A 14,127-nucleotide genomic window follows, 5' to 3' on the forward strand; every position below is an offset into this window, starting at 1 on the left:
TCTACCGGAACTTACTAGGTTCATTCTGCCCGTATGCTTGTCTATCCACCGGCGTACGAAATTTGGTAACATCAGATAACCGTTACATGGTCAGTAATAATAATTGTTCTACTTTGATTACTTAATATTACGTATCATTAGTTATGGGTAAATATGTTTTTGTTTCATAATGAGATGGTCTTCAGATGGTCAATATTCTAAATTAAATCAAATTTGCACTATAATCCTTTTTTATGTTATTTATGACTTTAAATTCATCTATTAACGTTCTTAAGCTTGAATAAATAAGAAGAATAATGCTTAAGCATAAGTTAATACCTTGCTACACAAGCATACATATATTATGTGTGTATGGTAAATAAATTGGTATATAATGTACGATATTGAACAAATAATGTATGAAACCGTGTAGGATATACGTATCCATGAATGGTAACTTTATCAACAATTTTTATTGCTTTTTATTTATATTTAAAAATAATAAAATGTTAATTTTATCCTTTCAAAATTAAAATTGACAAAAATCAAAAAATCAAAAGCAATTTTTATTTTACAAATCTTAAAAAGAAAAAGTCCATTAAATAAAGGTTCTTTTAATTTTATGTATAATTTCATTTTCACCACTTTTACTAATTCCCATGTGATATTTTTTTTGTCATCTCCATATCCAATTGTATATGAGCTGATCTTTTAACTATATACACGTATGTATTTGTGCATAAATATGTTATATAACAGTGCATTTGTAGTTATACGTATGTTTAATTACAAAATTTATAAATTCAGAAATAATTTGGTTGTTTCAGAAATAATTTCTTGCATCTTTCTCACGATTTTATAAAAAAATTCAATATAACATAATGCACGTTTATACGTACATATGTATATTAAGAATTAAAACATTGTTTCATAAAAACATACTATGCACAATTGATGTACAAAACGTAATTTTTTAATCAGTTTTAGTATTTCATAAAAAAACTCAGTTCTCTTTTTACAAGTATGTAACATATTTATTACATAGCCAACAGTGCTTAATAAGATGAATATTTTATTGAATTTAATTATAAAGCTTAAGCAAACGAAAAATAAATGCATACAAAGTTTTTATACCCTGCACTTCGTGAAGGGTATATTAACTTTGGTATGGAGTTTGTAACTACTTGAAGGAGTCATCTGCGGTATGGACATATATATATATTCTTGCTCAGCGTAAAATTCTGCGTCGATTTAGACATGTCCGTCTGTCCGTCCGTCCGTCCGTCCGTCCGTCCGTCCGTCCGTCCGTTCGCACGATAACTCAAAAACGAATAATGCAATCGACACCAAACTTTCACAAGTTTTTTCTTTTGTGCCAAGGACGAACCCTATTGTTATTGGACTAATTCGGACAACGGGTTCGGGTAGCTGCCATACAACTCAAAGAGTTTATTTTAAATATTTCAAAAACTAATAAAGCTATAAATATAAAACTTTGTATACATGTGTCCAATTATATTCTACACATGCTCTAAAAATTATAATGGGATAGCTGCACCGGTTCGGGTGGCTGCCATACAACTCCAACAGCAAATTTTTTATATTCGGCAAAATAATAAAGTCAGATTCATGAAACTTGGCAGTCATGTGTCCAATTATAGGTCAAATATACTTCTGAAGTTTTAGAGGAATTGCTTTACAGGTTCGGGTACCTGCCATACAACTCCAGAAGCTAATTTTAAATATTTGGAAAAATTATAAAGTCAGATTCATGAAACTTGGCAGTTGGATGTCCGATTATAGATCATATATATTTGTGAAGTTTTAGAGGAATTGCTTGACAGGTTCGGGTACCTGCCATACAACTCCAGAAGCTAATTTTAAATATTTGGAAAAATAATAAAGTCAGATTGATGAAACTTGGCAGTTGTGTGTCCAATTATAGGTCAGACATATTTCTAAAGTTTTAATGGGATTGCTTGACAGGTTCGAGTAGCTCCCATACAAGTCTTAAAGCTTATTCTTAATATTTGGAAAAATAATAAAGTCAGATCCATGAAACTTGGCAGTTGTGTGTCCGATTATAGATCATATATATTTGTGAAGTTTTAGTGGAATTGCTTGACAGGTTTGGGGACTTGCCAAACAACTCCAAAAGCATATTTTAAATATTTGGAAAAATAATAAAGTCAGATTCATGATACTTGGCAGTTGTGTGTCCGATTGTAGATCAGATATATTTGTGAAGTCTTGATGGAATTGTTTGACAGATTCAGGTACTTGCCATACAACTCCAAAAGCTAATTTTAAATATTTGGAAAAATTATAAAGTCAGATTCATGAAACTTGGCAGTCGGATGTCCAATTATAGGTCAGACATATCCGTGAAGTTTCTATAGAATGACTTCACAGGTTCGAGTAATTGCTACACAATAACGAAAGGTGCAGGGTATTATTCAATCGGTTTATACCGACTGAAACGTTTTTACTTGTTAAAGAATAAATTTGTTTCGCGATTCGAGTCCTATAACTTTAAAAGTTCCGTTCTTTCCACACAAATAACTAGCGGAGATAAGCGAAAACCTCTTTAAATACAACTAAGCTCAAATTTTCTGCACATCTTTTCGAAAACCCTATTTTAGAAGAATAATTGGAAGAAAGTTCTACCAACATACCTTTACCCTGCATAAATTATGCCCCTGCGAAACCTAGATATTTTTTGAATTACATTACTTATTTTTTATACCCTGCACTTCGTGAAGGGTATATTAACTTTGGTATGGAGTTTGTAACTACTTGAAGGAGTCATCTGCGGTATGGACATATATATATATTCTTGCTCAGCGTAAAATTCTGCGTCGATTTAGACATGTCCGTCTGTCCGTCCGTCCGTCCGTCAAAAACGAATAATGCAATCGACACCAAACTTTCACAAGTTTTTTCTTTTGTGCCAAGGACGAGCCCTATTGTTATTGGACTAATTCGGACAACGGGTTCGGGTAGCTGCCATACAACTCAAAGAGTTTATTTTAAATATTTCAAAAACTAATAAAGCTATAAATATAAAACTTTGTATACATGTGTCCAATTATATTCTACACATGCTCTAAAAATTATAATGGGATAGCTGCACCGGTTCGGGTGGCTGCCATACAACTCCAACAGCAAATTTTTTATTTTCGGCAAAATAATAAAGTCAGATTCATGAAACTTGGCAGTCATGTGTCCAATTATAGGTCAAATATACTTCTGAAGTTTTAGAGGAATTGCTTTACAGGTTCGGGTACCTGCCATACAACTCCAGAAGCTAATTTTAAATATTTGGAAAAATAATAAAGTCAGATTCATGAAACTTGGCAGTTGGATGTCCGATTATAGATCAGATATATTTGTGAAGTTTTAGAGGAATTGCTTGACAGGTTCGGGTACTTGCCATACAGCTCCAGAAGCTAATTTTAACTATTTGGAAAAATAATAAAGTCAGATTGATGAAACTTGGCAGTTGTGTGTCCAATTATAGGTCAGACATATTTCTAAAGTTTTAATGGGATTGCTTGACAGGTTCGAGTAGCTCCCATACAAGTCTTAAAGCTTATTCTTAATATTTGGAAAAATAATAAAGTCAGATTCATGATACTTGGCAGTTGTGTGTCCGATTGTAGATCAGATATATTTGTGAAGTTTTGATGGAATTGTTTGACAGGTTCAGGTACTTGCCATACAACTCCAAAAGCTAATTTTAAATATTTGGAAAAATTATAAAGTCAGATTCATGAAACTTGGCAGTCGGATGTCCAATTATAGGTCAGACATATCCGTGAAGTTTCTACAGAATGACTTCACAGGTTCGAGTAATTGCTGCACAAGAACGAAAGGTGCAGGGTATTATTCAATCGGTTTATACCGACTGAAACGTTTTTACTTGTTAGTCTTTTACTTTGGCTTGTGACATACTGTCGTAAGAAATTATTTATCGTATTCTTTTGATAATTTTATTGTTTTAAGATAGAATTAACAAGTCTTTATAAATTTTTATTTAATACGTTATGATTAATTACATGCATTGATGCGCCTATTTCTGGGAGACTGCTCGTTAGAAGAGTTTCGGTGGCAACTTTATTTTTTCTTACCACACCTGCCATATTGAAAAATTTTTACCTTTAAAAGTCGCATGAACGTGTTACGAATATATACATGATAAAATGAAAATTTCGGTGGGTGGATTTACCCTACCTACCTGCCCGTCGAAATCTTAAAACTTGTATTAGAAACCCTAGAGAGAGAAAAAACTTGTTGAGGAAGTTTTGGTGGCGTCTTCAATCTTAGTTGGAGGGGATAGGTTGGCATAGGTGTGGTCTTCCCTTTCCATCCTTAAAATAATTTCGTCTTTAAAAATTTCAGGAGAGTTAGTGCGAAAGTTTTAAGAGAAAAATTACTAATATTCAGTTAAAAAACTTGATGGCAACCATTTCTTAGCAGTATTTGAGGATTGCTAAAAACATGTTTTTTGTACAGGTTATTCGCGACCTTTGAAGGTGATAAAACGAGTATTTTAGTATTCTTATTAAAAAAAAAACAAAGCAAAAACATTTTTGTAAATAAAAAAAACAAAAAATTTTTATTACAACTACATTGGGCTTAGCCCTATTGCTCCAATTACTTTCTTTTTTCTAATCAAGAGAAATAAAGTTTATTAGGGATTTAGCTCATGATGCAGTGAAAGAAACTTGCAATTTTTTTGAAAAATGATTGAAGCAATACGGCCTAATGCAGTTATAATAAAAAAAAGTTATTTTTTCCTATTTACCGAAATATCTTTGCTTTGTTTTTTTTCTTTGATTGAAAATAATAAAATACTTACTAATTATACTTTCCAATTCATAGTGTCAAGGGTAATAATAAAAAATATAAAATACAAAATTTTGTATAGATCGAATTTTAATCGAAGACAGTAACATCTTTCACATTATCTATACCTGAACGCTATACCTGAACGTCATTAATTGCAATTTTGGAATATTAATAAAATACGCAAAAGGTCGAAGGGTCAATATAACTTTGACTACAATCAATTTGTTGCGGCAAAGATTGTTTTAGTTGTTTTTTTTTGTTAAATTATTCTTAAATTTCCCTCGTAATTCTTCTTGAAATTTTTGAAAACATTTTATAGAAAAATAAAGGTATTGCAAATGTCTTCCGTTTTGAAAAAGAAAAAATACATGCTAATAATGCATAATACCGCATAATAAAGATAAAAATTTGTTTTTTTTTTTGGAAGATATTTTTTTAATTATTTTAGTTTTGATCCAGTTTTTCGCTTGATTGACATATTGTTTTTGAGATTTTTGCGACATCATGTTATATCAAAATGAAGGTTGGAATACAGTGCATGAAGGTTGGAAGAAGACTTCCCGAAAAAAACGATAGGTTAAAATATGAAATTATGCGTAAAACGATGAGGGGAAAATTTATTGGAAAATTAAAAACTTATCTTGACTTTGAACCTAAATATTTCCGAATAACAAAAATTTTTGATTTATCGTTAGAAAGAAATATTTCGTTAGCTTTAAAATGAGCATACAAAGTTGTCTTTATCTGTCATTCTTCCCGAGTTTTAAATAAAAATGTAAAAATTAGACATACTCCAACTTTAAGGATCAGCAACACGAGGAGGGTCCTAAAAGTAAAATGTTACTGGGTGTTTTTTATTCGTTTAAGTCATTCTATTACCCTACTTCGGAAATACCATTGAGTCTTCGATACCATCATATAGGGTATCAGAATAAACTAGGTAAATTTGTAGGGAACAAAATACCGTGAGAAGAAATATGCAATATTTCAAAATAAAAAAAATTAGAACAAACAAATATTTTTGAAATATAAATTAAACATATGATAATGTGTGTATATGTGTGTGCTAATAAGAACAATATTGCAATCATTAAATTACTTTTTTAAATGAAAAAAAAAACAATAAAATAAATTTTACGTGCGAATATTGAACACAAACTTTTTAATAGGAAAATTTTACAGTATTTATAAGAATTAAAATATTCAATGGTGGTTAAATCACAAATAAAATGAAAATATTTCATGAAAAATTAAGAAAAAAAGGAAACTCCAATTCCTACACTCAAAAAACAAATAAAAAATTACGAAAAATTTCTTACCTGTTTTTTGCCAATTTTTTAAAGGTTATTTTTTTATTTTTTTTTGTTTTGCATTTTTAGGCATTTTTTTTCGTTTTTGTCTTACGTAATTGTACTATACTTTACTTATATTTGTGATATAGTATTTTATTTAAGTTTAAAAGTACATGGTTTGTTCAAATTGGGTTGAATTTTACAGCAAATATTCGGCACCGAAACAAAACGTCGCATAATCTGAATAAATACAAAAAAAAAGTTCAAAATCAAAAATTAAAAAACTTTCAAATGAAAAAGATTCTTGAAAATTATAAATTTTATTTTTATTAATTCGTTTTTTAAACAATTAAAATCAAATTTCAAATAAAATTTCCAAATTATTTTAATTTTTTCCTAAAAAATTGCTAATTTTTTTTTATTTTTTGCTTGGAGTTTTTTAAGTCAATTATTAGCACACACTGCGTTTTTTGTGTATTAATTTTTTTTATTTTTTATTTATCAAACTAAAAAAGTCCAAAAAATAATTGAAAAATGCTTCCGATTAAATTCCTTATGTACAATAATATGTAAACTAAATTATTACTTATAAAAATTTACCAGTGTATCCTTTCGGATAGACCATTGCAACTTCATCAAATTTCGGCTTTTTAATTCCCTGCGCAGCAGTCGGGCAGCCTGAAAGTGATCTGTGGGTTAAGAATGTTCCATTTATATGGCCAGTACCATCACAACCTGGTGTTGGGCAATTAACTCCATCGAATTTCATAGCAGCTGCTGCTGCAACGGCCGCCTTATGTTGTTCCACTGTACCACCATTCTCGAGTACTCTCATTTTGTTACGATTTGCAATTGGACAACCAGATGCACTATGAAAATAAAAATATTAAATTTGAACTAAGTGTTATTTGTGCATTATTTCCTTTAAACTATAACGTGATAGGTATATTATAATTCTACTCACAAAGCGAAAAGATAAAAATAATTGTAGTTCAGATCTTTATATCTAAAGTCAAAGCAAGTTTCCAAAAAAATTTTCTAATAAAAACTTAAATTGTTAAAACTTTAATTTAGGCCCTTAGTATAATTGTCAGAAGGAAAATAAAGCGAAAAAAAATTGTTTCTCACTTTATGCGAACATCAAAGAGATTATCCTTGAAGATTTGGATTCAATAATTTGAAATATTTCAAGTTATTAATTTCGTCTTTAATTCAACGCTTACAATTACACATTAATTGCTACAAAAATTTCGGTCGAAATAGGTGTGAAGCAGTCGTTCATGGGAACGTTTAAGTTATGATTATAAATTTTTATATGGACGCTCTTTATAAAGTTGATATTGTAAAAAACTCCTACAAAGAAATAGGACTTTGCTCAAACTTTAACTTGTATTGATATTTAAAACCAAAAGAATCTGTATAATAATGAGTTTCAACTTTAGTTTGACTATTTGTCAATAACTTTTAAATTATACTGAAAAAAATTGACTTTTATACAAACGTGTCAAACTATATCAACGTACTCGCACCATAATTACATCTCATGAAAAAATTATTGAACCAAATATTCAGAAAAAGAGTCAAATTTAAGCAAAACAGTACAAAAATGATAGCATTCCTTATTTCGCAAGTAAACTTAGTTGAAGCATGTAAATTTTAATCAAATTTCAATGTATTATTTTTAAATTTTAAATTTTGCTGTAAGTATTAAATTTCCGCTCCTTTAATTCTTCCACAAAACGAATTTATTTGAAAACGAGAAAAAATATAGTTGACCGTGTCAACTCTGTGATTCCCGTACGAATTTGTTACCATATGTGCGAATAAATATGCCATAGCTGACTACGCGAAAGACTGTGTCTTTAAGTTGCCATATTAATTCATGCAAAGTATCAGTACTGTGTTTTCAATGTTTTCTAAGATTTGGCCATACTGATAAGATATTGGAGTTGTATGGCAGCTATTACAAGGAGTCAAAAAATTTAAGCAATTTTTATCAAAGGCATCGGCCCTTCTAATATATTCGCTTGTGTGAAATTTCAATATCACAGTTTTTATAGTTTCTGAGATATAGCCAAATAATTTTTAAAGTTGTATGGCAGCTACTCAAACCAATACCCGGATCATACCCAATTTAAATAGTGCTCTGGCATTTATTATAATAAATTATTTGTGAAAATTCGGTGAACTCAGCTCAATTAGTTTTTGAGTTATCGTTGGGACGGACGGATGGACGGACGGAAAAGACAAAGCTAAATCGACTCAGAATTCGACGCTGATTAAAAACACTTCCTTGAGTCTATATCTCAGATTATTATTTCTTAGCGTTACAAACGGTAAGACAAATTTAGTGTATCCTTCGCACATACGTTTCGTTACATAAGACGAAAAAGATTTAACATTTTTTACATTTACAGATGTATCATTTTTGTAATGAAAAGTGTATATTTTAGTTACAACAGGAATAATAAGTTAATATCGAGAACTTTGATAATATTTCCAGTCACATCGTGCAACGAACATCACAGGCAGTAAGCACCTAATAGATTATAGAATATCGAAATTGTAGCACAAACACAACAGTCGGTGACTTCGATCAATTTAAACTTTATTATCATTACTGAAAATTCTCTAAAAATGACTTAAAATCTCTTGTCATGTAGGTGCAGAATCATTTATTATTGCAAATAAATTTAGTTTTTACCTTCTATGTGACAAAAATTTTCCAGTTGAATGTCCAGAACCATCACAACCTGGTATCGGACATCTGAAATTATAAGCAAAACACGTTTTTTTATTTACTAGAATAATATTAGATTATCATGGAATCAAAATTCAATTTTTACAAAAAAACAAAATCAAAACCATAAAAAACATTAGAATTTAAAAAAATATTAATAATCTGTGCGCATAAATTATTAATACTTTTTTTTCTCATATGTTATGCTTTTTGATTTCATGATTATTAAAATGTTTTATTAAATAAAAGTTTATAATGTACTTTTGTTTTTAATTTAATTATACCTTAATGGTTCAGAATCTTGACCATCTCGTGGTTTACTTTTGGGTTTGTTCGCTCTCGGGCAACCAGATAAACTTCGATGAGATGAATAATTACCGGTTACGTGACCAGAACCGTCACAACCTGGTGTAGGGCATTTTAATTCTTGTGAATGCGATTGTAAATGATTTCGATCAGCACGTGGGCAACCAGTCAATCTATATTGAAAATGTAACACATATTTATACTGAGATTAAAAGGATAAACATTTCATTTATTTATTGGATACCATATTATAAATTTTATAACTGCTATGCTACACTGTACGTATTATGAAAATATAAAATACAAATTGGGTAAAAATCTTTTATATTTTCCTATACATACATAAAAAATTTTATCTAATCATTTTTATTAATATAATTTAAACATTCATATAGCTCTTGCATACCGTTATAAAATGGAATTGTATCCCCATTTAAAAAGTTAACGAAGAAAATTATAAAAGGAAAAAGAACAAATTTTAAACAGCAATTAAAATCATTAAGTTTGAATATTACAAATTTCGCATATGTATATAAATATTCATACATATATTTACAGAAACTGCTCAATAAAAAGGATAATGTTTTGCAATTTGTGGTGAAATAAAATTAATGATAGGTAAGTAGTAATGTACAGATATTGAAGATACAATAGAATAGTACGGAATAATTATTATGTAAAATAGTTTTTGGTACTTCAAATCACGAATCACGTAATATTTAAAGTTATAATATGTAAGACGTCATATTTCGTATAGCTTATAAGAAATAAAACCATTGTACCTATATAGGCAACTAACGGTTATGAAATTAAAAAACAGTTATATTAAGCTAAGATATACAAGATTTAACATACTGGTATGTACGTAGTTTTCAAAATACATTTTTTTAACAACACATGAATATAATGGTTACGATTTCTACATAAAGATTAGAAGTTAAAAATCAATTTAATTTTTAATTGCACCTTCAACTCTACAAAACGGATAAAATATTTTTATAGTTTAAAACTTAAGGATACAATTTTAATATTTTTAGATTAAAACAACACTATATGCGGCGACCTCTTCTACTGTAGATCTCATTATATTTTATACCTATGTTCAGTTTTTCTTTTCAAAATGAAAATTCGATTAGAATGAGAAAATTATTAGCTGTATCACCCGTTTATAGTGAATATTTCCGTATAAATGTGACTGTAGAATTCTCTTCCATCCCAAATAATATCTTAATGTACATGTATACATTATGTAGGTACATATTAATAGGTTTTTTTTACAAAAGCACTAATATGCTCAATTGAGAATATTAAATAAATTTTATATATGTAGACTTCTATGATAAAAAAAAAGTTTTGCAGACATTGTATAAATAATATGATTTAAATTTAGATTGGGAATATTATGTAACAGCAACAATTCTAATTACGATGAGATTATTTTTTAACAATTCACCGTAATATAAGACATTGTTTTAATAAAACATGTAATTTGATTAAAATTTTTTATAACTTTCCTTAAATTTGTGAAAATTATGTGTGTGTTTTTAAAATATTGTATTGCTAATAATTATCCATAAAAAAATATTTAAAATTAAGCTAAATTGTTTCTTAAATAGAATGAATTACTAAAGTTTTTATTAAGATCGAAAAATAATTTATTTACAAGTGACAAAGATCAAGAAAATACTGCTACGAGTATTTCGAATTGCAAAGTAACCAATATTTTGTAATGATTTTTAATTTGAAATTCACTTTAAAATCCTGGAAATTGTCTCAAGAACACTTGGTAAATTAAGAAATGGAAAAAATAATTTTCAACTTCTCGATAAATGCAATTTCGAGAAAATACAATTTCTCCAAAAGGTCACGATAATTTTTCTAGATGTCACAGATTATTAGTAAATTATTACTATGCAATATTTTTAATTTTCTGAGAAATTTTCTTACTTTTGAGGTTCCAAAATTGTTGCAGTCTCATAGGTATAAAGCTATAAATATATGGATGATCATAATACAAATGTAAATGGATATTTTTGTAAGATTGCTGAATTATGTTTTTTAATTTTTATAGAAATAAAGCGCGAATTCAATTAGATCATATGCTAATAATACAGTACAATAAGAGATGGGAATGCTATGTATTTAAAACACATCTGGGTAAGTATCTGTATCTATAATATATGATATTTTTAAATATTCTGTGCATATTATGTTTAGAATTCTGTGAACATTAATTTTTTTTGACTTTTCGATGCCGACCAAAATTAAAATACTTATACATATTTATAGCAAGATACTTATTTAAAAGTTTTTTTTTATTTTTTATCATTATAACGTACCAAGAAAAGGTGAATGTATTCTGTTTTTAAAACAAACGGAAATTCGGAAACCATAACTATAAAAAATACTTGCATACAGAGATTACATATGCATATGTATAACAATAAGAATACTCTTAAATATTTTAATGACCCTAAGCATTATCCTTAAAAAATTAAACCCAAAATAAAAAATATAAAGAAATCATGGGAACCATCTCATCTTTGAAATTTTTATCAAATAAAGATTATTTTTCTACGTATAGGAAAAGTTTTTAAGAACAACATACATACAAACACATAAATCCATAAAATTAAGTCGAATGGTATACATTAGATGGATTAGAATTGCAAATTATGTAAGTACTCTTTTTATATAGTTGTATTTAAAAAAACACTTACATTTTAAGATTTTTAACTTTGTAAAACAACAGAAATTTCCTTTTTTTTAAATTCAAGTACCCAAAAATATACACAAGTGTAAGTTTATTTTTTTGTTATTATTTCTTTCTATTTAAGAATGAAAATATCGAAAATTAGGAATTTTTAATAGTGCAAGTTTCGCAATAAAGCTATTGGTGCGACATTTCTACACAGATCACTAATGCGTTGAGCGCCTCATTTGTGGTACAATAATATATTACTCGTATGTGCTTTTAAAACTAATTTTTCTGCCTTTTAAAAGTTAAAGGTTTTAAATTAAAATCTTTAATTGATATCAAACCTTTACTTTATCAACACAAAATTTTAAAAAACGAGTACAAATTAATTGTGCAAAGTACACCAAGAAAAGAATTGCGCATAACAAGCTTACAAAACTGCTTTTGTTTCTTTTATTTTCGAACACATGGAAAATTACATGAAAAGTTACGGTGTTTTTTTCTTACATATCCGTATAATTTATTATTAAATTACTTATTTATTCTAAAACAATTGAAACTGTATTAAAAAAAATTTAAGATTGAGTGTACAATTTCAAATAAAATACCAAGCTTCCAGAATTAACTTTGTGCTCTCATCTAATCAGTGACTGCAAGCTTCATATGCCATTATCAACCATTTAAGTTTTTATTATATAATTAGCAAATAGGTATGAATTTTTGCATTAATTGCCAAATGAATAATGATATTGATGATTATTCATTTATACTTTCAAAATATTATAAATTGGTTCATATATGTTCATAATGTACAAAAGAAAGTAATATTAATAAATCTAAATTAGAAAGTCTTCCTCAAGAAATATAAGGATTGAAATTTGAAAAAAATTCGTTTTAAATAATTTCAATTTTAAATAGCAGGACAAAAACATTGAGATTATTACAAAAATTTGCATCTGAAAAAAACTTGCATACCTTCGTCTAAAATCAACTATATATTATGTATTTTCTTATCTAAAAGAATTATTGAAACAATCTAAGCATATAAACATATATACGTATGCACCTACATAAATATAGTGTATATGCATATTGGTAAGACTAGTATGGAACGAATACATGAACGAATAATTTGTGTTCTCAAAGGTTTGCAAAGTACACGGTTTTTTTGAACTTTAAAATATTTTATAATAAAACTTTGTGTATAATTTTATTATTATGAGTCTAAATTATATTATAAAATAACATTGTTTAATACCTATATGACCTCTTCTTTTATACATATTAAACAACCATCTAGAATTGATTCCCGTTCTATTATACTATTACATAAAAATTTCTGCACATTAAATTCGTATGAATCACTCTGACTCCAAGACATATCTTTTAATTTATGTTAGTTAAAAAGAAGTAAAAAGGAAATTCTCAGTCGTGCATGACTAATCTGCATATCATCCATAAAGTCACCTATGAATAATATGTATTCATACATGTTTGATTTTTGTATTAAATTTATATATCTTATTAAGAACATTGGTTTATAGACAATAATATTGTGGAAGAATATCTAAAAAGCCCAAAAGAAAAACAAGGAAAGAAAAGAAACAGTCTCCAAAACAACAGAAACAAGAGCCAGAACAGAAAATGAGAAACAATGTCTTTCTTTTCATTAAATTCTTACACCACAATACTTACCCATTTTCATTACACACACATATACAGAAACAACAATGTAGTACATGTATATGTACCTACCCTTTCATTATATTATATAATTTACCTTAATGCTCATTTTTAAGGATATCTTATTCAGTCAACATACACATATTGTACATTTAACATGTATGAAAAACAAAATCATACGACACAAAAAATTCACCCATTATAAATTGAATAAAAAAAGAAAGGCAAAGGTACAAAATACTTTTAAAGACATTTTCTTAATATTAATAATTTTACTTACCCATCTTTTGTTTTATCGTGTTGTGGTATGTGTTGAGGTGGCGGCATGGCATAACATGAAGCTGGATTTGGTGAATAACCCCCGGAAACTGGTGTCGGGTACCCTCCTGGACCAACCGCTGTTGCATATGGGTTACATTGATATGCTGCTGGACCGTAACCATGGTAACCTGTTGGGGGATAATCTGATTGAACAACCATACCGTAACCAGGATGTGGGCTATATCCTTTAAAAAAAATAATGTAATTTAATATATTACAAGCTACCAGCAAATTGAAGTCTACTTCAACAATATATT

General features: G+C 28.2%; 1 protein-coding gene across 1 annotated transcript in view; it reads right to left on the minus strand.

The window, feature by feature from the left end:
- LOC129619141 (myb-like protein A) overlaps nucleotides 1-14,127 on the minus strand; it is a 56,659-nt gene that overhangs the window by 25,847 nt on the left and 16,685 nt on the right. Inside the window, exons 7-10 of the mRNA XM_055534235.1 lie at nucleotides 13,830-14,055; nucleotides 9,147-9,341; nucleotides 8,827-8,889; nucleotides 6,723-6,991 (exon numbers count right to left, since the gene is read on the minus strand). Of these exons, the coding sequence (XP_055390210.1) occupies nucleotides 6,723-6,991; nucleotides 8,827-8,889; nucleotides 9,147-9,341; nucleotides 13,830-14,055 (753 nt within the window). The remainder of the gene's footprint in view (nucleotides 1-6,722; nucleotides 6,992-8,826; nucleotides 8,890-9,146; nucleotides 9,342-13,829; nucleotides 14,056-14,127) is intronic.

The sequence above is a fragment of the Condylostylus longicornis genome, unplaced genomic scaffold (assembly GCF_029603195.1).
Source record: "Condylostylus longicornis isolate FDR11 unplaced genomic scaffold, ASM2960319v2 ptg000010l, whole genome shotgun sequence".
Taxonomy (NCBI): domain Eukaryota; kingdom Metazoa; phylum Arthropoda; class Insecta; order Diptera; family Dolichopodidae; genus Condylostylus; species Condylostylus longicornis.